General features: G+C 47.1%; 1 protein-coding gene across 3 annotated transcripts; it reads left to right on the forward strand.

Annotated features, from left to right (window-relative positions):
• Positions 1-210: 210 nt before the first annotated feature.
• On the forward strand, positions 211-27,308 carry kctd15b (potassium channel tetramerization domain containing 15b; the record flags this gene model as incomplete). 3 transcript variants are annotated; one of them, XM_079289771.1, is made up of 5 exons in its annotated part: positions 211-1,155; positions 3,713-3,888; positions 10,001-10,145; positions 14,461-14,766; positions 23,797-27,308. In XM_079289771.1, 5 exons carry the CDS (start codon positions 1,147-1,149, stop codon positions 23,953-23,955), a joined length of 795 nt encoding a protein of 264 aa, XP_079145897.1. In that variant the 3' UTR covers positions 23,956-27,308. The 3 variants fall into 3 exon arrangements, with proteins under 3 accessions (XP_079145897.1, XP_079145896.1, XP_079145895.1); XM_079289770.1 differs by lacking the exon at positions 211-1,155 and adding an exon at positions 1,435-1,607; XM_079289769.1 differs by lacking the exon at positions 211-1,155 and having other exon boundaries at positions 3,686-3,888.
• Positions 27,309-27,332: the final 24 nt, after the last annotated feature.

Genomic DNA, 27,332 nt, shown 5'->3' on the forward strand with positions numbered 1-27,332 from the left:
AGGGGGGGGGGGGGGAGAGATATCTCCATCTAAGCCCCCGCGCTATAATTGAAATGGCGCATTTGGCTGCAGGCGGGTTGTGAGGGCTGCTCTCTCCGCAGCGGCGCGCATGCATGTCCGCAGACGTCATTTGATTTTTAATGGCCTGCAGGAAATTTGGCGTTCCCACTCCAGACATTGAGGCGAGAGAGGGAGAGACAGCGACAGAGAGAGAGGGAGAGAGGGGGAGAAAGAAAAGATCACTGCATGAAAAAAAAAATTGGTTCGAGGATATCTCTTCATTTTCCCCATATATACAGATATATATTTTTTTGTACTGGGACTTTATCAACAAGTTACACCGCGCCTTTATTGTACGGAGTGCGGGACTGTACGCTGCAGCCCCGCATGGCGTGCAACTTTACATTCGGGATGGAGACCGGGACGTGGGCCCACTAGCTGGAACCGCCTGGGGAACTGTTACATCAGACGGAATGAGAATGATTCAAATCTGCTTTTGGCCGCTCTAAACCCATTGAGCGACAGTTTGCCCGTTTCCGACCCCCCCCTACCCCTACTCCTCCTCAAAAAAAATCACAACTTCACACCATTAAGGGGAATGGTTCTACTTTAGCCGGGGAAGAAGAAGAAGAAGAAGAAGAAGAAGAAGAAGAAGAAGAAGAAGAAGAAGAAGAAGAAGAAGAAGAAGAAGAAGAAGAAGAAGAAGAAGAAGAAATAGATAAGTTATTATATCTGTGCAGTCATACTTTTCTGGAATAGGGGTGGTGGTGTTGGGGGGGGGGGGGGTGGATGTATCACGTTTTTTTTTCTTTCCTTGAGAAAATTGCCTGGGCGAGAGAGAGAGTGGAGTTGAGCTAATTGTAACCTAATCCCATGGCCCAGAGGCGGTCGCGCAGCCCGGAGCAGGATTTTTCTCTTTTCGAGCTCCGCTCTGTTATTTAGAGACGGATTATTGGCTTTCTTCTTCTCATAACAAACCACAGGGGCAGTTTCGTTTAGGCAAAAAAAAAGCAAGAGAAGAATCCGAAATACGAAGAAGGATTCCAAACAAGAGCACATCTTTTTCTTTTCTTTTTTTTTGGTCCTCTCTCTTATCTCACGCTTATCCAAATAAGAGCAGCGCAGAGGAAGGAGATCGTCTCATCCATGTACAAGGTAAGGACGTTTCACTGCGCGCTTTGGTACAAAAAAAGGAGCTCGGCGAAAGGACAGGTCGGAGACCAGCCGCGCTACATTGAGTCCCCCCTTCTTTTTTTAAAGCCACAGAGACACACTCTGCGAGCCAGTCCGTCCCGTCCACAGCCCACAGTGTCTTTTTAAAGGGCAGTTTTGTGTGTTGTTGGGAGTGGAGGGGGTTGGGGGTGTGGGGGGGTGGGTGGGGTGGGTGGGGAAGATACACAGCGAAGACTCGGCTCTTCCCGTGCGGCCAGTATCTATAGGTCGGTGCCGGAGCCGGATGGCGCCGGTGTAGTTGTGCCAACGAAACTCGGGCGCGTTTCTCTGGAGAAAGAAAGATCTGAAACATCTTGTTTGTACGCGGGCAGCAGCTGCAGGGACCGATCCCTCCGGCACGGACATCCTCTGGACTCCCTACGATGTTTGAAACGGTAGGGTGAGAACATTTCTAAAAGATATTACAGAATCCAATGCTGTGTTTTTTTATTGTGTGTATTTTTGTACGCACAGTGCAGTTTGCGAAGAGTAGAGAGTCGAACTGGCGCTAAAGAGCAGCGCGGACACCTTCTCCATCTTTTACAGACTGGACACTTTGACACGAGTGGGATTTTTTTATTGTTATTGTTATTTTTTCAAGCGGGTGATGGATTACACGTGTCGGGATTATATGGTTTTAATTTGTACAGCGGGGGGGGATACGACGCCATGTTGAGCATTAAAGGGCAGCTCGCCGGCTTTTCGCGTGGACTGTGCTATATTGTATCGGATTGTTCCATTATTCCGACGTGTCCGTCCCGTGGATATTCGAATAGATATCGGGCATTATTTCGTTCTTGCGTGGGGTGTGAAAGCGGCTACGACGCTCGGACAGGACCGGGAGGGGAAAGGTGATGCTGCCCTTACAGCTGCTGTGATTTCTTTTTTTTATGGTGTGTGTGTATCCCCCATACACATTAAGAGATTAAGATAAACGGAATTAAATGATTGCTTTTGCGAGAGAGGAGCCTTATTTATGGGTCTATTTATTTCCGTTTGTTCCACGTTCACGTAGCCTACATCGTAATTGCATTGGTTCATTGATTGGTTGGTGGAGAGAGAGACATACAGGGAGAGAGAGAGAGAGAGAGAGAGAGAGACCGGTAGTGGGACAGCCCGGTACCTAAACTTCTTAAGTATTTTCCAAGTTTTAGTTTTTTTTCTCCTTTCCTTCTCCTGGGATTTTGTCCTCCTGTAATCGTATTAAACGAACATGATGCTGCTGTAATCCGGGCTACACCCTGAGAAAAATAAAGCTCCGGTCTCATTTTTGTGCCCAACGGCGAGCCAAAGGGGCCTCGCGGCCTCCGCTGCACCAGGCATGGCAGTCAAATACAACAACTGGAGGATCAATCACGTTGATGTAGCCTACTGTGTCGGGGCGAAACGATGTGATCTCGGTGTGTTTCGAACCCACACGTGTACTGTGGGAGCCCCGAGTATCAGTTTAAAGTTAAAGCAGAGGTCTGCGTCTCGACCCAAAAACCCGGAGGGTAACAGAGGAACGACGGAATGTGACCTTTAGCGATCACGAGGGCGACGTAAAAACAGTGATTTACTCCATGACTTCATAACAGACTTCACAGCCTGAGGTCAGGTGGTTTACCTGTCGTGAGATAAACAACAGACGACGACATGTTAGCGAATTCGAACTATTTAATGGAATATTGCTGCGGCCGATCGAACTCAGAGCCGAATCTGATCGAGTTCGTGAGCTTTTCGTTGTGATTGTTTCCACATCCTCCTGACACTCTGTCACCACGCATGTGGACCCGGATACTTGTGTGTACCGGTGTGTGTGTGGGGGGGGGCAGCTTCCGTTTGTCCGCGCGTGCAGTTGTAAAGTTATCACTATCGGTAGTTACATGACAAGCATCACCTTAATCATTAGTTTTGGATGTGTGTGCGCGCGTGGAGAGAATACACCCCCCCCCCCCCGTGTTTTCCTCGCTCTCAGATTGGTGGTTGGTGCGTCTGGGCGCATCACGTCTCACACATAAGGCGACCTTTAATTAGAATATTGCAGCAGCAGTTTGTTTTATTCCCCTGGAGGCTGACACCTAGCATTCCTCCCTCTCCCTCTCTCTCTCTCTCTGCCTCTCTATCTGTCCATCTATCTCTCTCTCCCCCCCCTCTCTCTCTCTCTCTGCCTCTCTATCTGTCCATCTATCTCTCTCGCTCTCCCTCTCTCTCCCTCCCCCGGTTCTCTAATAAGCATCATCCCATCCTCGCCTCCGGTGCTGCATGAAAAAGATGCAAACATAGTACATAATTAGAGCGGTGGCAATAATTTCCCGGCTAAATATGCGACCAGAGAGACGTGGAAGTGATCTGATGCCGCTCCGAGAGGATCCGATCTAGTTCCCCCGGTGTAAGGGTATCACTGTGCCGCCGCCGCCGCTGCTGCTGCCGTTTGTTGATCTGGCTCTGCCCCCACCCACCCCACCACCCCACCACCCCTACCACGTATCCCATGGCTTTTTTCTACACTTGCTTTCAGGAGGGAAGAAGCATGTCACGGCTGTCTCTGACCCGGTCCCCGGTCTCTCCTCTGGCCTGCCAGGGGATCCCCCTGCCGGCTCAGCTGACCAAGTCGAACGCCCCGGTGCACATCGACGTCGGGGGACACATGTACACCAGCAGCCTGGCGACCCTCACCAAGTACCCGGACTCGAGGTAAGACTCGTTCCCTTTGGCCGTCAGCGACGATGGAGTTGGTTAAATCGATTGAGATCGTTTGTCTTATTTACCGGACGTGTTTAGGAGTGAGTGGATTTGCATATTGTTGAAGAAGTCTTCATCATGCAAAAAAAAAAGTCTTGATAAATCTGCGAGTAGATTTCAATCATTTATGTCTCTATTTAACAGCTTTATTTTGCATTTTTTGTCAGTGAATCAATGGTTTTGTTTGTTTGTCCTTATTAAGGCTTTGTGCTGTTAACGAGTCATGTACATACCTGACAACTGCTCTGTCAACTGCTATACCATTCAATCGCAGAAGCTACCGGTTTGATATCTTTTCAAACCACGTGGGGACACTGTCATTATTTTTAAACTCTCACGGATTTTAAAACGATGAATTTGATTGCTTTTGTTGGTTTCACTCGTGATTATTTTAATTGTTTGATAAATACCTCCAAGGCTTTTAAAAAAAAAAATCTACTTTCACACAGCAGTTGTATTTTTGAAATCCAGCTGCTGTCAAGCTGTCAGGTGCAGATGCTTTCACATGTTTAAATTCAGATTATTGCGAATTTAAACATTCCTGCTGCGCACACAGCACTGCTTTTTCTTGTTGCTCAGTGTAGATCAGGGTGCTGTTAGGAAAGGAAAGACAAATCGGATGAAAATCAAGCTCATTTTCGTGTTACATATTAAGTTTTTTCCTTGACTATTTTAGAACCGGCGGTTACCACCATCAGATGTTCTTCACAGTCATTATTAGTGTTCAAACACAGGGGCTTATTCTCATAACATGCATCCAATACAGGGTGTATCAGTTTCGTTCCATTTCACGATACAACATAATCATTGTATTTGTTCTAACCCACATGGCTTGTATTGCAGTCAGACTTTGAGACGTCGACACCTAAAAGCTGAGTGTTTGTGTGGACGGTAACAGAAAGGGACTCCTGCTCTCTCTGGTGCTCTCTCACAGCAAACATGGGCTTTTATTGATTTTGATGCCCATTGTAGGACTTAGTCATGATGATTCAGATTGTGTAAGAGCGGTTGGTAATCCGCCCTCCCACTTTGTTTCACGCATTTAGCTCCATAGCTGATAAAGTATCTCTGTTCTCCGCAGATTTTTACCTACTTATTCCCTCCAATGCAACGTCGTCGTTTGCCACGTTGCGCAGTCTTCAATCCTGCGTCAGCTGACAGGGTCCCATGTGGGCCAAGGTAAACACTCGCCGGGTTGTTGGCAAAGCTGCCGAAATTGGCCACAGGAAACAATCCCCGTAATCCCCCTGATGATACAGAGTCTTGATCATCACAGAGGCCGCTGACAGGAAATCCCTGACACGTCTCCTTTTATTCCTGACTTGTAACATGAAGAATGAAGCTCATCCCAGACGAGGGCCTTTTATTGTTTGCGTGACGAAGGCGCTGTTGTCGTTGTAACGTCAGGTCTGTCCAGGAGCAACAGCGACAGGAAGGTCTTTTTGAATCCGATGTGCTCATGTCATTCGGAGCTGAATGGTTCTGAAGCTGTTGGAGCAAAAACTGTGAACGGAGGTTTTTAATTGGCTTTAAAGCTGTTTTTGATACAAAGTGTATCTTTTTTTACATTGTCGCAATAATCATTGAGCCAAGTTTAATTGTGACAGCACATCAACATTTTATTCCGTAATTCTATTCCATCAATAACGCACGTAGAAAAATATGAAAAAACATTGTTCTCTCATAATTAGGACGTTGTAATAATATGTGAGAGCACCATACAAGAAGGCTTCCATCCACAACTGAGTTGAAATTATTAACTCCACCAACCCTCCAACAATTTTGTTCATCAGCAGTAAACTTGAAAAGAAGGCAGGGAGTGCGAGCCAATCAGTGGCAGAGTAGGGCGGGTCTTTGTGGGAAAAAAGGAGGGTGTGGGAAAAACAAACAAACAAATTTAACTACCGCAAATAACATAACGGGAAATGGCCATGAAAGATGTCATTCGGATGAGAAGAAAACTCTCTTACATACTTATTGCCAGTGTGCCATTGGTTGAGCCAGGCGTGCTGCAAATTGCATAGCCCTGCTTTAAAGCACGTTGTTTAAAATCATCTGTGTTTTCTTTTAAAATTTGTACTTTGGGCATTGTTATTTTTGATTCCTCTTATATATTTCTTTTTCATGCCCCCGTGCACGTTACAAAGAGTTTATTCATAGAGGGGGTGTGTGGGTGGACACGCAGGGCACCATGCAAATGGGGCACAGAGTCGTGTCAGAGCACCCAAACAGTGTTTTTACACTGAGAGTAAAGACCGGAAACCAGTGTGAGTGTTGGTTCTAGTGCTCTTTTCCTCTCTTCTCGCTCTCTTTCACACATGCTCCTTTGCTCCCTCTCCTTCCTTCTGTGTCTGTCTCACTCTGGATCTCACACACACACACACACACACACACACACATGCAGGCACTCTCTGCCTCTCTCTCTCTCTCTCTCGCTCTCTCTCTCTCTCTCTTTCTCCCAGCCTCCTCAGTGTACAGTTGGCCTCGGGGCTCCACTTTCCACAGGATCCAGTGGAAGGAGGGGGGGGGGGCCTTTTTGTGTGAATTAGGATAATGGCTGACAGCAGAAAGCAAAAACAATTACGCCGGAGTAGAGATAAAACACAGCGTTTCGGCCACGTCCCGCTCGAGCGGCACGCGTCACGGCAAATAAAACAAAAAAAAAACACAAGAAACGTGACGGCCAGCAGAGACCGGGTTCAAGAGTTTAGAGTTGATGATCACTTTTAATAGATTGGGCCCTGAATAATGCAGCATGCCAAGAGAAAGTTAGTCTAGTAAGTAATGTGCGGCCATTCATCTTCCTCTGCGCGGGCCATATTAAGGGACAAGGGGTCATGAAACATTGATGCACGCTCTGTGTAGCTCTCAGAGAGGACGGCCTCAGCAGTCACTTGAACAGAAGCTGAGGAAATGAAGGGGGAATGTTCCAGAGACGAGGAAACTATTTTGAAAGGACTTCTGGACATTTTTCCCTCTTTGAGGACGGCAGATCCGAACTGGCTTCGTGCTCTTTCGGTGTCGCAGAAATCCCCATAAATTAACATGGCAAACATTGTCTGGTAATTTACAGTTGGCACTTGCTATATTTCCTTTCATTTTTATTCCATTTCATTGTTAGGCCTCGAGTGTTCTTTCTTTTTTTTGTTGCTTCTTTAAAGAGACTACATGGCACTAACACATCGCGGGCGTGATCTGAAGTAAAAAATGAGCTGTTTGATAAGACTTTTAGTTTTAATCACTGAACATGAAATAATAATAAGAGTTAATTGTTGCTGTAGCGCAGGAGGAGTCAAAGTTATGAAGCTCCAAAACAGCAGATGAAATGTTTTCCCAAGCTGCAGTGAGTGTGAGAGTCAGTGACAGTCAATATGCACATCGAGGACCCACGAAGGCAAATATTGGGCCTACATGATGAGGACCATGTGCTGTTTTACAGAAATGTGGAAAGGTATTAAGAGCGTCACAGGAGCCTGATTTAAGTCAGCACAATAAAAAAAAAATTAAAAAAAATGTGTTCCTCGTTTTGAAACTTTGGCCTCACTTGGCACCGCTGGGGTGGGAGATCTGAGCTGTTCCTGTCCTTGATAACCTCCCACACCCACCACTCTCCCTCCCTCTCCCTGACTCTCCCTTCACTCTGTATTTCGGTCATTTTTTCTTTTCTTTTCTTCTCCTCTCCATCTCGCTCTGCTCTCGTGTTCTGTTTCTGTCTCTGCCCCTTTTCCTTCCTTTTTTTCGTCCCTCTTTACTCGTGTTCTCTGTGTTTTTCTCATTTGGGTTCTTTGTCTAGCTTTCCACATCTTTCGACCCCGTAATTCAGCTTGTCCGTTTGAGAGTCTTCTCTCTTAATTTCTCCATGCACCCGCCCCCCCCTCACACACACACACACACACACACACACACACACACACACACACACACACACACACACACACTTTTCTCTCTCCCTACCTGTTACACCCCCCCCCCACCCACCGCCACTCCAATTCAGGGATTTAACTGAAAGGGGGGGGAAGAAAACTGAGAAGACCAACAGAGAAAGAGAGCGAGAGAGAGCGTGAAGGGAGTGGAAGAGAGGGAAAGAAAAAGAAAAACAGGCAGCATTTTAATTGCTTTTTAAAAAAGTGGAGATGAAAAACAGAGTTAGCCTGGAGGGGTATGGTGAAATTCTAGCTGGAAGAATTGCAAGACCATATGAGAAAGGAACACCGCGGGCAAAACAGGGAGATGAGTATTGGTTTTTTATAAAGCATTTTGCATCGATTTCCAGAGAGAAAAGCGAGTAAGGGAGAGGGATGGAGACGGAAGGAGGGAAAGAAAGGGAGAAAAAGGATGGCGTGAGGGGGGGGGGGAAAGAGAACCATCTTTGCTCTGCTTCTTCACACAAGTCAAGTCAAAGAGAAAGAGACGCGGTGGCTTCAGTGCGTCCGGCCGACACATCGCGTGTGTGTGTGTGTGTGTGTGTGTGTGGGGGGGGGGTCACTAGATACAACCGTTAAAACACGAGCTCACGCGCTTTTGACGAAGTTGAGGCTTTTTATTAAATTGGGAGAACAAAGCCAGCCCTGCTGTTTGATCACTGCTCTACAATAGAGTTGAACAAAGCCAGTGCTCATGGAGGCAACTGGGCGTACCGATGCTTATTGGCAGGCTTTTGATTTCTTTTTTCCCGATTTTCGTACAACTTTTCACTTTCGAACCAAGAAGCTGTTACTGCATCGAAGAAAAGCTCATCCCATCGAAACGGTGACAACAACAAGCACGAGTTGTGCAGCAACGCGACGCAACTTATTCCCACCGACAAAGGCCTTCCAGCGTTCTCTGCCGAGGGAGACAGAAGTTCTGTTTCGGAACGACTCCCCAAATTCAAAGCTTAATTCGGAGATGCAAAGATTCAGGCTTCGGGAGAACAGAAGTTTTGCGAACATTTGAAAGCACTTGAACAAACTACATCCTCAATGTTCTAGAGATGCTAAAAAGGCTTTTAATGATTGAGTTGGGGTGTTAGCATATGCAAATACAGAAATAGATAGAGATTATTAGATCAGTCTGAGAGAGAGCGAGACCTCCAGGTAAGCGCCAAGAAATTTATATCTGTCCAAGGGTATCTCCAGGCATGATGAAAGTTTAAAGATAACAGCAGTTCCCACTCTTTGATTTGATGAGCTCCAACATAGTTCAACCAAACCATGAATTCAGCAGCAGCCGAGCGGAGGGGGTTAAATGTGGGAAGCCACAGCCAGCAACAAGTGTCTGTCACAATGTTTTTAAAAGGTTAAATGCAAACATACTGTGTGATTAGCTTTTAACGAGTTATTGCTGTAATAGGAAACGATGATTTCAGGTTTCAGGTGATATTATTTTTATCCTTTCAGCTTTTATTTTCTCTCTTTTTTCCCCTCTGTCTTAAAATGTGAATCTTTGATTGGAGAACCAAAAATGCAACATGTTGTCCATGAAGACAAATGATGCGTGAGTCACGTTTCCCTGGCAACAAATGCACATTTTCAAAGGCCAATATGTTGATTTCATTTTCAGCGAGGAGGCCCATGTTTCACTGAAATATATATCCGGGTTTAGAATCATGGATGGCAACAGAGTATGTTGGAAATGTAGTTTAATTTAATAGTGCCTACAGTGCGGTAGGGGTGCAGCAAGTCCTCTCACATTCAGGACAAAGTCGGGTAAAATACACTTTTTCCACACGTCCTCCTCACAGAAGTATGTGGACCTCCACCGTTTTTTGTTTTTTTTACCTCTGTTTCAACCCCCGACAGATGGAATAATAGAGCTGTAATGCCACATTCATCCAATTCATTTCTGTAAGTACAAGCAGCGAGCGTGTGTGTTGTCGTAATCTCTCCGCAGAAGGGACACTTCAAACAAGTCTGGAATGGAGGAAACGGTGCCTTAAGCCCCTTGTTTCAACCTGGGATGCTAATGCATTTCAAGCTTAGTGCTAATAAAATTGAAAAATAAATGGAGGGTAATTGTTTCATGCATTTGAAGGGAGCTGGCTCACTCTGTTTTTCTGTCTGCGTGTGTGTATTTCAATTTCCAGAATCAGTCGTCTGTTCAACGGCACCGAGCCCATCGTGTTGGACAGCTTGAAGCAGCACTACTTCATAGATCGGGACGGCGAGATATTCCGCTACATTCTCAGCTTCCTCAGGACCAGCAAACTGCTGCTTCCAGATGACTTCAAGGTACACATCCGCACCGCGCTGGTTTGTTCGGACTTGCCGGCGCCATCAGTTCGAAAAACCTTTCCAGATTTCAGATTTATGCCAAGATAATACACCGAAGTGTGAATATGTGTATTCATTATGTTTACCGCCCTGTTTTCACAATAGACCTGATACCCCAACAGAGCCTAACGCAGACTCACCTGCATAAGCAATAATTAGGAAACCTTTTTCTTTTTGTGGGAGTGGAAAAAAAGGAAATATGGAGCAGAGAGGTGTAATGCTAGCTGGCTAACCGTAGCACGGTGATGTGATATGTGTACCAAAGCCCTGAGCTGTTGTTCTTCACTCAGAGTGGTTTCCACAGAGGTGAGCCCAGGTGAAATAGCCTGTGCGCCCCTCTGTTACCCCTGTTACCTCTGATGACCGACTCCCAGTCAGAAAGGAAGTCTGGCTGACAGTGACAGGGACTCACCTGGAGAGCTGCGGCTGTGTCGGTTGATGGTTGCAGTTTGATACAAACTAATATTCTCTGCGTCCATGTCCACATCTAAGGCCGCACACAACTTGCTCCTGTTTGAGCATCCGCATGAAAGAACTCCACTGAAACAGTATATTATGTCCGTTATCGCACAATGTTAAATGATCCGAAGCACATGGCAACAAACCAAATTGTGTCAGGCCTAGTATCAACTAATGCGCTGGAGGGTGAACTGCAGAATTCCCCAACCTGACTTGCCAGATGCTCCACGGGACGATCTGAGAAGCCGTCATTGGAAACAGTTTGGAGAAGGCCAGTCACTTTTTGAAAAATACCAAAAAACGTCTTTCCCATAGAGAAAAGCCTTCAGTGTCGTTCTTTGCTCTTCTTTCGGTCAAAAACAAAACAATGAGCTGAAAGACCCCGAATGATCGCTAAGTTTCACCCGACAAGTATCCACACAACCGTATAACCTGTACGAGGGAACAAGGCGAGGCCGAGCCATCCGGAGCCAGGGGCAAAAACTCTGCGGGCCTCACGCGTAGTCTGAACCAGAGCCAAACCCCAGACAACAGAACACAGCATGAAAGCGTATTTTTCAGCAAAATAGATGGCCTGACTCAGTGCCGATTAGTTTTTCCCCTTCTTATTCCCGGCTTTCCCTCTACCCCCGCCCTCCTATTCCTGTGAAGTCTTGACAGTCCAATCAGGTTGAAGAGAACGCATTGGATTTCATTGTTTCAACTCATTATGATCCTCTGTCGCATAAGCCCTTGTTGATCTACATACCTTTTCAATTTGCGTGGAGCCGGGGAAGAAGGAAAAGGAAAAAAATGCAAATAGCGCGAGGCGGAATTGAGCATGTCCTTATCTGAACACAATCAGGCTTGCCGTCGCCCCGAGGGCCGGGTCTGTTCTGCTGCTGGCAGCCACCGCGCTGTGTGTTTTGCTAAATCAATGTGAAAGTCTGAGCAGAATAGGGGAAAGAAATGTTTCCAGCCCACGTCAGAGGAGCAAAAATATTCTCCATTAAAATCCGCCCCTCATCTCGTTATTCAAACCGCAATTAATCACAAGAGTGTAAGCAATGCTCAGTCATCGAGGGCAAGCTTATGGACCGTTAAGAGTCGGTTTTACTCGGGCCTTTGGTGTCGTGCTTTAAATCAATAATGCTTTGTTTCTTTAGGTATTTAGTGCGTGCAAATAATAGGAACGAGCTTGTGTTGTCATTTGTTTTGTGGGTGCTGTGTATTAGATGGGAATCGGATATGTTTTCCGTCGGTGGCGTGTTTAATCAGCAGCTACTTGTGTGGGCTTCAGTCCTCCGACTCCCTCATCGTGACAGTTCTTCGTCCTTTTCTCCATCTTCCTCTCTGTCTCCGTCCGCCCTCTCTGTCTCTCTCGCTCTCCCTCCCTCTGTCCTTCCCCGAGACATTGCCTTGCCGGCGGGCGATCAGGTCGGATCATTATTTTGAAGCTCAAACGGGTTGTCTGGACACGGGGATCGGAGGGATGAATCGACACGCAGAGCTGGCAGCGGCTCCAGCAGTCTGGACGGGAGCCTCCCTCTCATCCTCACCTCGGCGCTTGGGGTCGCTCTGTTGTTCTCTGCGCCCGCTCGGGATGACTAAAAGTGCCTCGCAGACAGACCCCTGTTAAAAACATATCCATCCGCGGCTTCAGACCTGTGAAGGCTGAGGAGCCACACTTTGATACAGAGAGCTGCCCGAAGGGGGGGGGGGGGGGGGGGGGGGGCGTCTCAGGATGAGTTTTGTCAGCTGCAGCAAGAGGGCCGGGAGAGGAAAAAAAGACAGGGAGACAGAAGGGGGGAAAAAGCCCCCCCCCCCCCCCCCCCCCCCACACACACACACTTCTTTCGCGTTCTGAAATCTTAAAATATTAGACCGTCAGCTTAAGATGTGTTGCGTCAACGCACGTCCAGATGGAGTTACATGTGCATGGGCGTCTCAGATGAAGGCGCAGTTTAGATGATGGGGTGAAACCGGCGAGGGAGAATTTTCAAGGCTAAAGCGTCTGACAGAAGCAGCGGGGTTAATGAATATGCTGTTTGCTGCCACGCTCCGGCAGTGCTGAGAGGGGGGGGGGAAAGATAAGAAAATTCTCTTTTTAGATCAGGGCTCAACGCCCACAGCTAGCAATGATGCAGACCATACGAAACATATGTCGGTTCCGCAGTACAGAACAGACAGTGCCGCACTTTTTCAAGGACGTTTAGACTCGGCGCCGTCGCGAGTGAACCTCCGTCTGCATCCATCGGTGGTTCGACAGCGTCCGTGCACTGAAACGAGCTACAGCCGGGAGGGAAACGCCATGTCAGAATAAAAGTTCATCAACTAAGAGTGAATAAAGCTGTCATTCTTTGTCACTTAGAAACACTAATCAGAACACAGATTTATTCATTGCTACTTGTTTAGCAGAGATATTTGCAGCGTTTACGTGCGGCCCAATTCAATCTTGTTCTAATAGGAGCGTAACACCGAGGCCACGAGCCTCATTGACATAAAACTCCCTCCATATCAGGAAGACAGTAGCATGCTCCTTGGTCTTGATGATTGTCCTCGTGTTCACATATCTTCTTCCTCACCTCCTCGTCGGCCTCCATTAGCGGAAAAACCGTCTGCCTCCCTGTGTTTTCTTTCTACGGCGGCGAATGATAGTGCCATCTGGTCTTGTGGGAAATTAGAGGCGAGAGCGCCGGGGCGAATGGCCCCTGGCGAGCCCTGCCCAGGAGGCAGAGGCAGGCAATCTGCTGCAGACTGTCTGCACACAGGAATGCACCATCTCACTTCACTGGAGCCCCACCGAGGGCCGTCCTGGAGTCGGCTCGCTGCAACATGCTAAAGGCTAGCGCGGCTCTGCCAAGAGCTACCGTGGAGGAGAGCTGCAGCATGGCTGTGCTTTGTTTATTGAGCGTGTTGTCCTGCTGGTCGGAAAGCCATCTCTCCCGAGCTTTGTTTATTGTTCTCCTTTCCTGAAGATGTCTTACGTGGGGGAAGTGAGATGCTGAACTCTACTCTGCTCTTCATTAAGAGCAACAAACACAGGGACGAGGTCAGGGTGGATGCATGTGTAAAACATTCGACTTTTGTCCAGGACACCGCTGTTAGGGTCCCATGTGTAACCAGAAGTCACAACGTTGAGTTATTTGTCACGTTACGTTATCAACCACAGCGTTGTCCGTGTTTTCGTCTGCAACTTTAACCCTTTCACAGTGTGTTTTCAGTTCATGGAAGTTATTTCTAACCTTTTTGTTTGTCTAAAAAGCATTCGGATGTACTTAGCTCCACCCTCTAGTGTTAATACTTCAAACCAAGGCAGCCAACAACCACGATGCCGATGGCCAAAATGCCAAACAAGGCTTCCAAACCGTAGTCATGTAAGATCCGTACTTCTGTAACTCCGCTTCCGTGGTTATTTTAACCCAAACCACAAAAAGAAAACGCGCAAAAAATGAATAACCTTTTGTAAGATATGATGCGAACCATTGCTCGTCGATACGTTGCACCATGAGGGCACTTACACCGCTGACTACAAGTATATGGGTCAACAACATGGTGCCTCCTCAGTAATGGCTCTTTGTAACAAGCAGTGAGGCCAAAGGACACTGGTGGTATCAGACTCGCATATAAGTGTTTCCTAAAGAATTCTAGACATTGTTGGACACCTTGAACATATTCATCATGTTATCATAGTTATCTGTTGCTCCGTTCATGAATGTCAGTACCACACGGTTGGCGTTTCACTGCTCTATAAGGGTCAAAGTGCAGATGCAGCCAGAACAGCACTGGGGCCACGGGAACCGCCCAGACTCACTGCACTCATCTGCCTGTACAGGACTTCCACCTGCTGTACGAGGAGGCGCGCTACTACCAACTGATGCCCATGATCAAGGAGCTGGAGCGCTGGAAGCAGGAGCGCGAGCAGCGGCGAATGGCGCAGCCCTGCGACTGCCTGGTGGTCCGCGTCACACCCGACCTGGGCGAGAGGATCGCCCTGAGCGGCGAGAAGGTCCTCATCGAGGAGATCTTCCCGGAGACGGGAGACGTCATGTGTAACTCGGTCAACGCCGGATGGAACCAGGACCCGACGCACGTCATCCGCTTCCCCCTCAATGGCTACTGCAGGCTCAACTCTGTCCAGGTAACACACACTCTCTTTGCCGTCGTTCTCTCGCTCTCTGCATGTGGCACATTTAACTCATACAGTACTAGACAACTCATGCCAAACTAATCTAGTTGTAACATTTGAGAACAGCACTAATCTTTTCATATGAGTGATAGAAGCAACCCGGCTGTAAGTATTTCTGTTGGTGGGGTGTTTCCTGATGTATGAATTAAAATTGTGAATTATAATATCACCTAAAAAAGAAAAAAAAACAGCTAATATGTTATTGCGAGACACTACAGGCAAAACATTGTTTTTCATGCACTGGTCAATTTTGAGATTTTGGGCTGATTTGCCTCCATAACTTGTCTTTTTTCAGACTATTGGAAAGAAGACATGTTTATTTTGCTACTTTGTCTATTTGTATCTGTAGGTTTCTACTAAATTCACCAAAAGTTACCTTTAGATAATGCCTCATTTGCATGTTTAAACATAACATTTAAAAAAACTTGTAATACAAAAAGTAATTGTCTTCATGTAAGTAATGCATTGGGATAGTTTAATGGTGAAATCTTTTTGTTATTTGTTGTTTTTTACCCTATTCACCAGTAGTGTCTTTAAAATGTATGTCATTTTACAATACATTTTGCAAGACATAGAATGTTCTCTAAAAATGAGTTTCTTCTCAGACTCTGAGCCACAAATCTCCACTTCAGTAACACTTACATACACCAAACTTCCCACTTTCTATATTCTGAGGGTTCTGTACTCAGGGGTTTGTTCTTATGTCATTCACAACCTGATTTATACATTTTATTTCTAAAAAGAAATATGACGACAAGGTGAAACAACAATTTTGAACCTGGCTTTATCCAACGTTCAGATTTGTATTCTGGAAATGTATGCAGAGCAAACCATTTTTCACCACCACCCTTCAACACTTTCATGACACCTGGCTGCCATTTGTACTGTACAACCAGAGACCTTGGCGGCGACTGAACTGCTCCACTGAGTTTTACCTGCCTACCATAGCGTACAGATGTCCGTTTGCAGATTTTTATTTTCAGGTCTTTTCAGGTATTTCTTCTCTTCATTGCTTAAGAGCCAGAATTCCACCGTTCCACTTTGCTCTGAGGCAGTTGGCGTGATTTGTGGCCCTTTGTACTGCGTTTTGCCACAGTGGAGATAATAGCTCGTTGTCAGTAACAGAGATAATAGCCTCTCTGATGGAGCTACAGTCAGTTGGTCGAGAGATTTCCATTGGTAATGGTGGGCGTGCAGAGTGTGTGAAGTTTTTCATTCTCTCTCCCAAGTGTCTTTTGCATGATGTGAGATCTGAGCTTGTCCTTTAGTAGTACCGTAGTGTGACTGCTCATTGCTTTACTGCAGGCCTACTGTATGTTATTCTCAAGCAGGTAGCCTGACTTAGATCCCCTTGGGTTGACCACGGAGCGCAGTAAAGCAGCAAAACGTCCAAAAGCAACTTCAGAAAAACTAGTTTTTGCAGTTGTGTTACTCAGAGAAGGTCCGCGAGGGGGGAAACATAACAACCTCACACCACGGGGCTCGATGTAACACACTCCGGTGCCCACAGCTACGAACGGGCCGACACATAAGATGAGCCTCCCCCACCTCCACGCCGCTCCCTTCGGCACCCAGAGGGAGCGTCTCCCAGGCAGGCTAGCGCGCTCTGACACCTCCACCTCCCTCCTGCTGGCGTGTGAGAGACCACCTCCAGGGAAGGAGAGCCTGAGCGAGCAGGACAAAGCACGGACTGCGGCCATGCTTTTCCTGCAGAAAAAAAAATGAAGAGGAATGGAAAGTGTGTGTGTGTGGGGGGGGGGGGGGGGAATAATATGCATAATTTACGCTTTACTCCTTTTTAAGACACAGCTCCTATTTTTTTTTTATTTCAAAAAAAGACTCCAATATAACACCGCTCGAGGCGATTGAAACACACGTATTGCATTTTTTAATACCATACTTACAATTTCTCAAACAGCCTAAACCGGTTTATACTTCTTTTATAGATTTTTAAATGACTTGCAATATAATTAATTGGCCGCATCAACTAACACAACACTTTCCCACTCTGTTTACCAGTGAGACTGGTTACGGGATGTGAGCGAGTCGCACTAACGTGGTGTGAAAGAAGGTTTTATTTTTATGGCTTGGTTTTTTTCTTCAATCAGGCCGCTCCTCTGAAGGCGAGGTGAGCCGAAAATTGCCCGTCTCATTGAGTCGATGTAGATGAGGACGCGGGGAGCAGATGGAGGTGTTCTTTCGTTGTAAGGGGAGATGCTTCTCAACAGCTCCCTCATTCTGTCCTCCCTCATTGTTGCGTGAAGGTATGAGAAGGTTGGGAAAGTGATCCTCGTCTCACCCGCCAGACAATGAGCCTCTGATCCTATTTCAGCCCTGGACCCCGACCAACCGCACCCTGCCCGTAGAGGAAGAATTAAAGAGGTGGCCGGGGGGGGGGGGGGGGGAGGACAACGAGAAGGAGATGGACATGTGACAACTTTTAAAAACGTGCTCTGTTTTGAGTTTTCATTAGAGAAATCAGTGTCGGCTCAAGCGGGTTCATTGAACTAAAGGTACTGTTGCTGTCCGGCCCAGGGCTGGAAAAACCGCCAGACCTTGTGATACTTTGGTCACAATGAGACAACATGACGTCTCTCAATGCAGCAACCCACTTTATTTCTCCACTTTTTATTCACTTAAACGCCGAAGGTCAGAAAACGTGGTTATACTTCACAGTAAAATATCTCATTCAATTACTCAGTGATATTCAAGGGCTCCTTAGGCTGATACATTATTGTATCATCTTCTATTTATAGTTAGTTTAGTACTTTATCGATACTAACTGTTTGCATCAGAAAGAAAATCTTGGGAGGGAAAGTTTTACGATATTAGTGTACGCTGTAAAGTCAGCCCCCCCCCCCCCCCCTTCAGTGCTTCATCGTGTGTATTCAAATGTGAGAGAGCGAGGATGAACAACTCCACCGTGGCGAGTGCTTCTCCATGACGTCATGACTGGAATTTAGGGAATTAATGCGAACCACCTGCGCTGTGATGTAGATCCAGCGGGGAGAAACGGAGAGCAGCAAAAGGCACTTAACGGAGGGAAAACATTTAGCCAAAGAGCCACAGAGGTGTACACACACACACACACACACACACACACACACACACACACACACACACACACACGGAGCTGGGGCCCAGCTGCTCAATACATCACTGTGATGAAGCACTCAGATCAGAGCGGAGCCGATCCGTCCTTCATCAATGTGACAACGGCGGCGGCCGTAGAGAATCCCCCCCTCCCCCCTTTGCTGCCCAGGCGGCAAACGCAACGCGTCGCAACACTCTCTTACATGTCACACCGCCACTCCATCAATCCTGCGCCTGGGTGGAAAGAGAGAGCACCGCTCAGCAGAGCAGACAAGGCCACACAAACACCTCCGCTGTGCTCCTCAGAGGCCCGAGCGGCAGAGCAAGACATTAACACCGCTTGCGGTTCTCTCTGTACAGCCTGTGTGGGCTGTGAGGCCCCAACAGGCAGCCGATTAACCTGCAGTACGGTGGGGGTAAAGACGGGACGACAGGCCCGCTGACAGTTTCAGCAGTTGGCGCCAGAAATATTGTTTCTGCTGGATGCAGCTTGGTTCGGGAGTGGAAAGTAGATCTTTGTAAGAGTGACTCTGGCTGCAGCCAACTGGAGACGAGAGATACACCTGGAGGACAAAAGTTTTATATTTATAGTTATGGCACATCAAATATCAGTGGTGGAAGAGGTATTCAGGGCCGTTAAGTACAAGTAGCAATTCTGCGACAAGTAAGTCTTGTCTTCAAATTTATTGGAACGTCAGGTGAACGCACCGGATTCAAACACAACACAGAGAGGAGTGAGATCCCAAAAAACAGGTGCAGTACACCAGCACGTTGTCATTCCCACTCACATACCGACGCTTCGTCAGACTCTTTAACGTGCGCACGGTCGCAGTGGACATTTGGTTAATGCTGGGAATTCAAAGAAACACTTGCTTAGGTTTATGCAACAAAGTAAGGTTTAGGAGAAAAATCACAATTGGGCTTATAATAACTACGTCAACTTAGGTTAAGGCAAGAAAACCACGTTATTAGGTTGAGTCAACAACAACACTTTTTATGTTTACGAAACTAAACTACTTTACCATGTTGAGGCAACAAAACCACTTTATTTAGGTTTAGGCAACAAAACCACTTTATGTTTAGGTTTAGGCAACAAAACCACTTTATGTTTAGGTTTAGGCCTGAACACAGTTCTTCTGGTTGAAAGTCCTGTATTTGTTTGATCCATTTTACTCCTCTCCCACCCACCATTCTTGGGCTTTTTTTGGTCTTTCTACTAAAGCCTGGTGGGCCTCATACTGAAGTTAAAGGGTGCCTTATGTGTTGATATCAGACAAAGCGTACAAAGGCATTTTGACGCCCTGGGAATGAGAACAGGCTGGGCACATGTCAGTTCTCATTCCCAGTTCAGAAACTGGCCAAGCTATCTAAAAACACTAAGCAAAGGCAGACTGTAAATACACAAAAGAAAGGGCTAAAGCACGCCACGAATACTCAAGGAGACAAGGCTGAGACGGCAACTTAAAAGGCTGCACAGACAAAGGAGAGCACACAGACTAAATACACAATGAAACGAGGGAGAACACGAGGGACAGGCGAAAACAATCAGGGCGGGGCAGACAATCACACAGGTGGGAAACACACAGGGGAAGGAAGTGAAGTATGTGAAAAGAGAGACAAAGGTGAGCATGCCAAAATAAAACAGGAGATAATAACTGAGGGCAAACAACAAGGAAAAAATAACCTGAGAGGAGAGCGGGACATGACACTTTAGTAAAAACACAAATGTATTATCAACAAACTGCTTAAAGTACTCATAATTACTCATAATTAAGAATGTCCCTTAGTGTTAATTCATGTTATATTATTGTATCATTATTATACATATACATTTAAGGTGATTGGTTGGTGTTCAGAAGAAAGAAAATAGTTCCTATGAAGCTGCTCGCAACAAGGTCTGTGGATTATCTCGAGTAACCGGGTCATGGTTTCTGGAAAGTTGGTTTAATGTGTTCAAAGGAAGCTCAAATAAAAAAAATGTGGGCGCTTTGTACAACACAAGCCGTCTTGTCCCATTATATGGGAGCGAAGGCAGACATCTGTACGGCCGATATCTCTATCAAGAACCACATGTGTTTTTGATTTAGGCGTTAACTGTCCCTTCAGGTGCAGGCACCTTAAAAACTGTGTCCAGTACTTGAGTGTATGTATTTTGTTTCTTCCACCACTGGCAACCGTAGTTTTCGCACCACGAAGCCAGAAACCACAGACGAATAACTGAAAGGTTACTGAACGAGTCCGATGGTGTGAGATCCTCCATCCTCACAAGCGTCTTCACTGTTCACTCCACTGTACTTACGTTACACTCGGGTCACTAAATTACCGTGTAAAGACACTTTAAATCAAAGTGTCCTTTTCTAACGGTGAGCTCAGTCTCGTCGGCTCCACAAACGCATCCAATTGATGAATGTGCCGCAAATGCAATCAGAATACATTACGGTGTGAAGACTGTTATTTTTGGTCGCTTGTGATTCCTCCAAAAAGCTGGCAGATGGCTCGGAGAATTAGAAGGAGTCGGAGCTTCTCGGCTGCTTTACGCCAGATGCTTGCGATAAGCGGAGGACGCGATGCAGAGACTGCGGTTAGCAGCTCCTTGTCACATATTAAAGACCGTGCATAGTTAAACAAAAGCGACCCCCCCCCCTGTGAGCGCGGCCCCCATCTCAAGTGTGTGTGTGTGTGTGTGAAACGTGTCAATCAAACCTGAGCCCCGCGCCGTGAGGAGCGAGCGTATCCCGGCACCTCCTGAGAGAGGTGATGCGAGAGCGCGCGTGCACTCCGGTGGCCATCAATATTACATGGTGCTCCGGTTTCCAGCCCGGAGACTCATCCACTTTGATTCCCGCCCGCCATCTTGGGCTGCGTTTGGAGACACGCGGTGCTGCTGGGAGGTTAGAGGAGCGAGGCGGATGCAGCCCCGCTCACAATCCCCCCCGCTTGCGACCCCAGATTGAGCGGCAGCTCAGTGAGACGGTTGCGTGCCGAATGTGTTTTTTGGGGGCAGATCCCTGTGCAGCCAAGTCAACCCCGTAACAGTGAGAAGGGCTGATTGTGTTTCAAATGTAGGAGGATCACTGGGGGATGAAGAGAGAGCTTTCATTTGGCTCTCTGCTGCGATCACTCGCAGGACAAAGAGGCTGAGAAGAAGTGCTCAAGTTCTGGGTAGACGTTGCAAACTTTGGTAAAGTTTTTGCCGTACCCCTTCCGTATTCACTTTTCCCGTGTTGGTAACAATATGATATTGGCATACCTCAAGCATAGTCGGAGCAACTCCGCAACTCTGGGAAGGGGAGGAATAATTAGCCGCAATTCCATTTCGCGGGAAATCACCAATGCTCGGAATGAAAGTTTGCCACGGTTCCGCCCGAGTGAGGCGGGAAAGTGAGCGGAGAAAATCAGTGCGAGTTCAACATGAGCTGGGATCTGAGCGCCTGCGGCCCCAAGTGTGTTGTGCTGCTGATCTGAGCCACCAGGACATGTTTTAGCTTGTTAAGAGGGTGCTTTACTCTCTGTTGTCAGCTGGGATTGATTTCAGGACATTGTCCCGTGGACATTGAAACCTTTTTGCTGGGATACATCGTAATTATTCAGTGTATTGTTTATCCCCCCCGTGGCACTAATTCACTGTGTCAAACTGGATGTGAACATTTTTTTTTCCTTCTTTCATGACTTCTTATAGTCATTACAGTATCCTTGAATCAGTTACGACTGTCTGTAATAATATCCTGAAGTCTTTTGTGTCGCCGTGCATTAATGATAAAATTGTTTTCAGACTATCTTTATTGATCAGGCCATGCTCCTCTGTGACCAAATCCATCGCCGAACATGACGGTCCCACACGCGTTAAGAGATGATGGGGGGGGGGGATGCAATGTGATGCAACGATCAAAGACGGCTGTGTAATATCATTTCCATAATCGTTAGGCTTCTCCGTCGTCTGTCATGGATTCGGGAGTGTTTGATGCTTGGGCAGGTCTCTTAATTAGCCGTCCTCACCATCAGCTGTCTGCCGCCCCTTCTGTCTCCCAAATTGTGGAGTTTGTCGTTGCCGTCGAATGGCCAGAAGACAAAAAACAGGAGGAGGCGAGGGCTAACTTTTCCAAGTAGTCATTTCTGCTTACAAGCAGCATGTCGGCCCCGCAGTTTAACGAGGACGTGGGGTGTGGGTTCAGGTCTGCTCAACAAGTCTGTGAGTGAGTGTGAATGCGCGTGTTGTAATTTGCATTTGTAAGTTTGCCTTCTATCGTTCACATATCATCTGCGCTTGTGTGTTTGTGCATGGGATTTATCCGCTCTAATCCCCAGTTGGGACGGGGGAGGCTGCAGCCCTTTCGACCCCAGGAGGCCTAAACGCCCCAATTTCTTCGCCCTCCGACGGGGCCCTCGGTTCTATAATTAGAGAGGTCATTCTGCGCCATGAGTGGCTGTGTTAGTGTGTGTGTGTGTGTGGGTGTGTGGGTGTGGGCATCTGAAGAAACTGATCTATTTTGTGTGAACTTCTCTCGCTCTGTATCTGGCAGGAGGGGATAGCCCTCGGCGAGACCTTTCATTTCCATGCACTGCGCACTCCATTAAAAAGGACGGGGGAATGAGTAAATACACAGCACTCCTCGCACTGGGATTTAGATACACCCCCTCCTAAAAAAATAACAAAAAAAATCCCACAAGGATTACAGCAGACGAGGAGAGGAAAAAGGGGGATCTTGGAGTTCACATGTTTGCGTCTGAGCGTGTCTGCATTCTGGACTCGACGGCTAACCTGTCTCAGGCTCTCAGCTGCAACACGTCCTCACACGGATCGCCCGCAACTCCCCATCCTCATTCCCCGCACGTCGCTCTTCCTCCTTTTCGCTCACGGACCTCGCTTCTCCTCTCACCCCGGCCTCATTACTCAAATTAGGAGCTCCAGTAATCACCGCGCTGAGCCCCCTGAACACACCTCGCTCGCACTCCTGCTCTCCTCATCCCTTTGAGCTCATGCCCCTCGGTTCAGTAGCCCATCCAGCACATGAATCCACGGCGGCATGAATATTGCAGAGGTGGTGTTGATGTCGAAGTGCCCCCTGGTTTTATCCCATCACTACTTTAATGACACACGGTGTATGTTGTGACTGATAAAAGAGCTGAGGTTGATGTGATGATGGATGGCTGTTACAAAGTGGTACCTATCCAATACTTACTTATGTTTGCTGCTGATGACAATTTATTGCACCAGAAACCTGTAAAGTCCTGGTAATGAGATACCACGATACTTTCCTATAAGTCATCGTTATCTTTGTGGTGGACAGTCTGATTTCAAGTGCATAAGTAAGCTATTTATCACACCGAAAATGTACTTTTATTTAAATGGAAAGGTTAGGCGTTTTGAGAAATAGGCTCATTCACTTTCTTGCAGAGAGTTGGACGAGAAGATTGATACCACGATCATGTATCATGAATATGAAGCTACCGCCCGCAGCCGGCTAACTTAGGTTAGCCCAAACACTGGGAAACAGCTAGCTTGGCTCTGTTGCGAGCAAGTTCCACCTACCAGCACCTCTACAGGTCACTATTTAACACATTGTATCTTGTTTGTTTCAGTTGTACAAAAAGTAAAGTGTAAGAAAGACAAATTGCCACTTTACTGGGAATTAGCTAAAGTAGCTATTTACCTTTGTGAAACTACGTTAGCCGGCAGCTGGCTTTAGCTCCACGTTTAGCAACAGACACAAGAGTGGTATCAATCTTCTCCAATAACCGCCTTTCCTAAAATAATTATCTTTACAAGAGTATGAAACCCGTATCTCTATCAGTAATACTTCTCAGTTCAATTTAGCTCTATTGACATTGTCTCAATTATTAATGGCCGTTTTTTTACCTTCCCTCCTCTCTGTCCCCGTCTGTCGTCAGGTCCTGGAGCGTCTTTTCCAGAAAGGCTTCAGCGTGGTGGCGTCTTGCGGAGGCGGCGTGGACTCATCCCAGTTCAGCGAGTACGTGTTGTGTCGCGAGGACCGGCGGAGTCTCTCCCTCAACACGCCCATCAGGATAAAACAGGAACCGCTGGACTAGAGCATCCTGGGAGAGGGACTGCCAACCCTACCAACACTCCTCATGTCTTCCCACACCACCCCGACCCTAACTACCCCCCCCCCCCACTACCCCAAGACCACAACCACCCCCAACATACCGAAGTATTAGTGGAGGCTTGTTAACCTCGCCGCCTCTGCGGAACTCTTAAGAGGAATGTAGTACCAAACAACGGAGGGGAAAAAAAGAAAAGTGTCAGCAGCAAAAGTTTTTGATGATGTGAAATGGCGGCCGAAGAATCTGGGACTGTGATGAAAACAACGACGACGACTCGACTCACGCAGCTCACTTGAACCATTTTAGCACCATGACTGGTTGATTTCTTTCCCTGTAATTCTTATAACAAAGGTGTTCTGACCCTTTTTGGAGTAACACAACTGCCCCCTCCTCCCAACACACACACACACGCACACACACACACACACACACACCACCCTTCTTCCCCTCCGTCAGTGGTGTGTCATCCGGTTCTGTCTCGGTATGAGTTCCCATGTCTGGTCTGCTGTGGGACAAGAAAGCTTTGGCAGACAGGATGCTGTTAAGGATGACAGGAAGAGGACATAATCCCATCTAGTCCCCCAAAAGGCCCCAAATCCCCACGACCCTCCAACCCCCCCCCCCCCCCCCCCCCACTCCACACAGGCCTCGCTGCAGACGACGGGGCACCTCGCCGAAAAACAGCATCGTTCGCCAAACTGATTGTTTATTACAATTTTCATTGTTGTTACTAAAGTATGTTCTTCTTGCTCCTTTTGCTGTTCTTATCATGACACGGTGTAAACAATTATTATTAATAGGATTATTTTTAATGTCTCTTTCCCTTTCTCCAATATGAAGGATGTATGAACGTTGTATTCATTAGGCTTTGAGAGCTTGCGAAGGGAGCGTTTCTTGGCAGGAGCGGCAGAAACTCGGATGCCCGCAGGCTATGTGGCTAAAGCGATCTGGCTGGCAACACATTCGGAGCCGGAAAAAGTCCCATTGTTCAAACAGGGATGGAAGAGAACCTGGATCTTACACAAAAAAATGTGACGATCAAATGTGTAGCACACATGCAAAAAAAGTGCTCTGGAATTCCTGCTTATTAGCTCTAAAACATATCTCGGGTCTCTGATCGGATTCTCTCTCGTGGACACAAACCTTTCCTCTTATTTGGCAGAAATTTCAAGAAAGTCCTTCATTTGAAATCCAGGTTGAAGTTGCACAAGCTCTAAGCGTATTGCGGTTTTGTCGAGTTAGAATGTTAAAGGCTTAATGACCAACGTGGATGTTTACCAGTGTGTCTCGTGACCCACGAGGGGACATACTCTAAATGCTCAAATGTTTGTTTGCACTTAAAACGTTTTGTACGGAGCTGGCCTGCCCCCGTTTTCACCCAACACTCGTTTGAACCCAGTCAAGCTGTTTTATCGTCTCATGTTTCACCAAAACGCTGAAAACAAGCGAAAGTTACAACAGAACAAATACTGTAGGTACCAAAGGGGAGAAGGTGCCTATTTCGTGAATAGTACGAACATAAGGGTGTCATCTCTTCTCACAGTTTATAGCTTAAAAAAAAGACACGATGCAGTAAAAAAAAAAAAACCTGTATGAAGGGCACAACATTCGTTCCTCCGGGGCCTCCAGTCTGCTCAGTTTTGTTGAGAGGAGCTCACAGTACCTCCAGACAAAGTTTGAGAGGCAAAGTCTCTGCTTGTTTCAATATTGTCACTTCTAAGCCCAGATTACTCCGACGGTTCTTCACATATGGCAGAACCCGACGTGAACCGTACTCCCGGCGTCGGCGCCTCCTTCACAAAGAGGCGAGTGGGCGGCATTTACTCTCTCCCGCTCCCATTCTCTCGGCCTCATTCTCAAACATTTCTGGAGCAAAGACAGAAATACAAGAAAGGCCAAGTTTTCATGCTTTATATTTGTGTGTAACTTACAGATGCTGTTTCTTCCATTTTGAAAGGCCGACAAAAAGAAAAAAAGAGAAGTCCATTCTGATCTTTGTGAGCGCTGGCGTTTGTTTGAGTTAAACTGCGGTTGTTTTAAAAAAAACACGAGTTGTTCAATTAAAAATGGGCGGTAGCTCATCCGACCACGCTGTCCTAATATCTGCTCTCTCCGGGTGGCCGCTGATTGAACAGGCCTGTTGAGTGGATAAAGATGAGCTCGGTGCACGTGCAGCTCCCAGTCCAGAGCCCCCCCCCCCCCCCCCCGGGGGTCTCGTTCACAATCAAGCCCGTCTTCTGACCTGCCGGTGGCCTGCGCCTTTGCATCCAGTCGCCTCAAAGGGAATGGTCAACCATGTGCTGAGGCATGTCGGGCTCTTCACAGCGCTCCTCGCCCCCCTCCCTTCCTTCGTCTCCCTGAAGGCTCCCAGCTCAGCGGTGCCACAGTAGAAACTCGGGTTGCACCCCCCCCCCCCTGCTCCAACGCCCCCCCGCTGCTGTGTCATCCCCATGCCCTGGTCTTTCAACAAAACACAAACCACACACTGCAACAGACCCAAACTGATGAGTCAAAGTTACTGCACAGCCAGGCGACTTGACTCTGCTGCTGGTCTTTGATGCAGTCGGTATGAGGTGTGGAAATTCCTCTGGGTTGGTTCTTGAGCAAACAGGGGTTAGACAATAAAAATAAATCTGCGTTGTGCTACAACCATACGTATGCAGCTATTACCTTCTTTTTCAGGGAGGAAGGAAGGAAGGCGTAGTTTCTGACTGAGGTGGCAGTTGGAGATCACAGAATGGACGTTACAGTAAAGGGGGTCACGCACATTCGAATAAAAACATGAACGGCCGTTCACACCTATGCGTAAAGTGATAAAAAGGAACAAAATGTGCAGCTTTGGGCTTCTGTCTGCAATAAGCAAACCTGGGACGCCACGTCGCGACTCGGCCTTTTAAGCGAAAGGTTAGGTACAAAACGTCGACGGACCCGTCGGGACTGGGAACTTCATAGGCATGTCCACACATGCCCCCCACCCCCTCTTCAGAGAAAGTGCTGGTCAGCGTTTCGGCCAGCTCACACAAGGCATTCACTCCACCTCTGAGGCGGGTCAGCTGTACAGTTATTGTACATTGAATTACCAGGACTCTGGGTTTTACTGCACCCTCGTGTTTTTAAGAGACCTCTTAGTCCTCCTCACGTTAAAAAAAAAGAATTCAAAGCGTTGCATTGTGTACATATGGATTCAAACGTTTCAAAAGGGTATAATAAGGTGCAAATGTATATTATTTAAAGTGTTTAAAAACAATTAGATTGTGGTATTAAAGGGCATGTGTTCATTTGCAGTGTCTCCATTTGACTTTTCTTGCATATTTGCGATAATAAAAGGATGTACTGATGTATATCTGACGTGTGTCTCATTG

The sequence above is a fragment of the Melanostigma gelatinosum genome (genome assembly GCF_949748355.1).
Source record: "Melanostigma gelatinosum genome assembly, chromosome: 2".
NCBI classification, from domain to species: Eukaryota; Metazoa; Chordata; class Actinopteri; order Perciformes; family Zoarcidae; genus Melanostigma; species Melanostigma gelatinosum.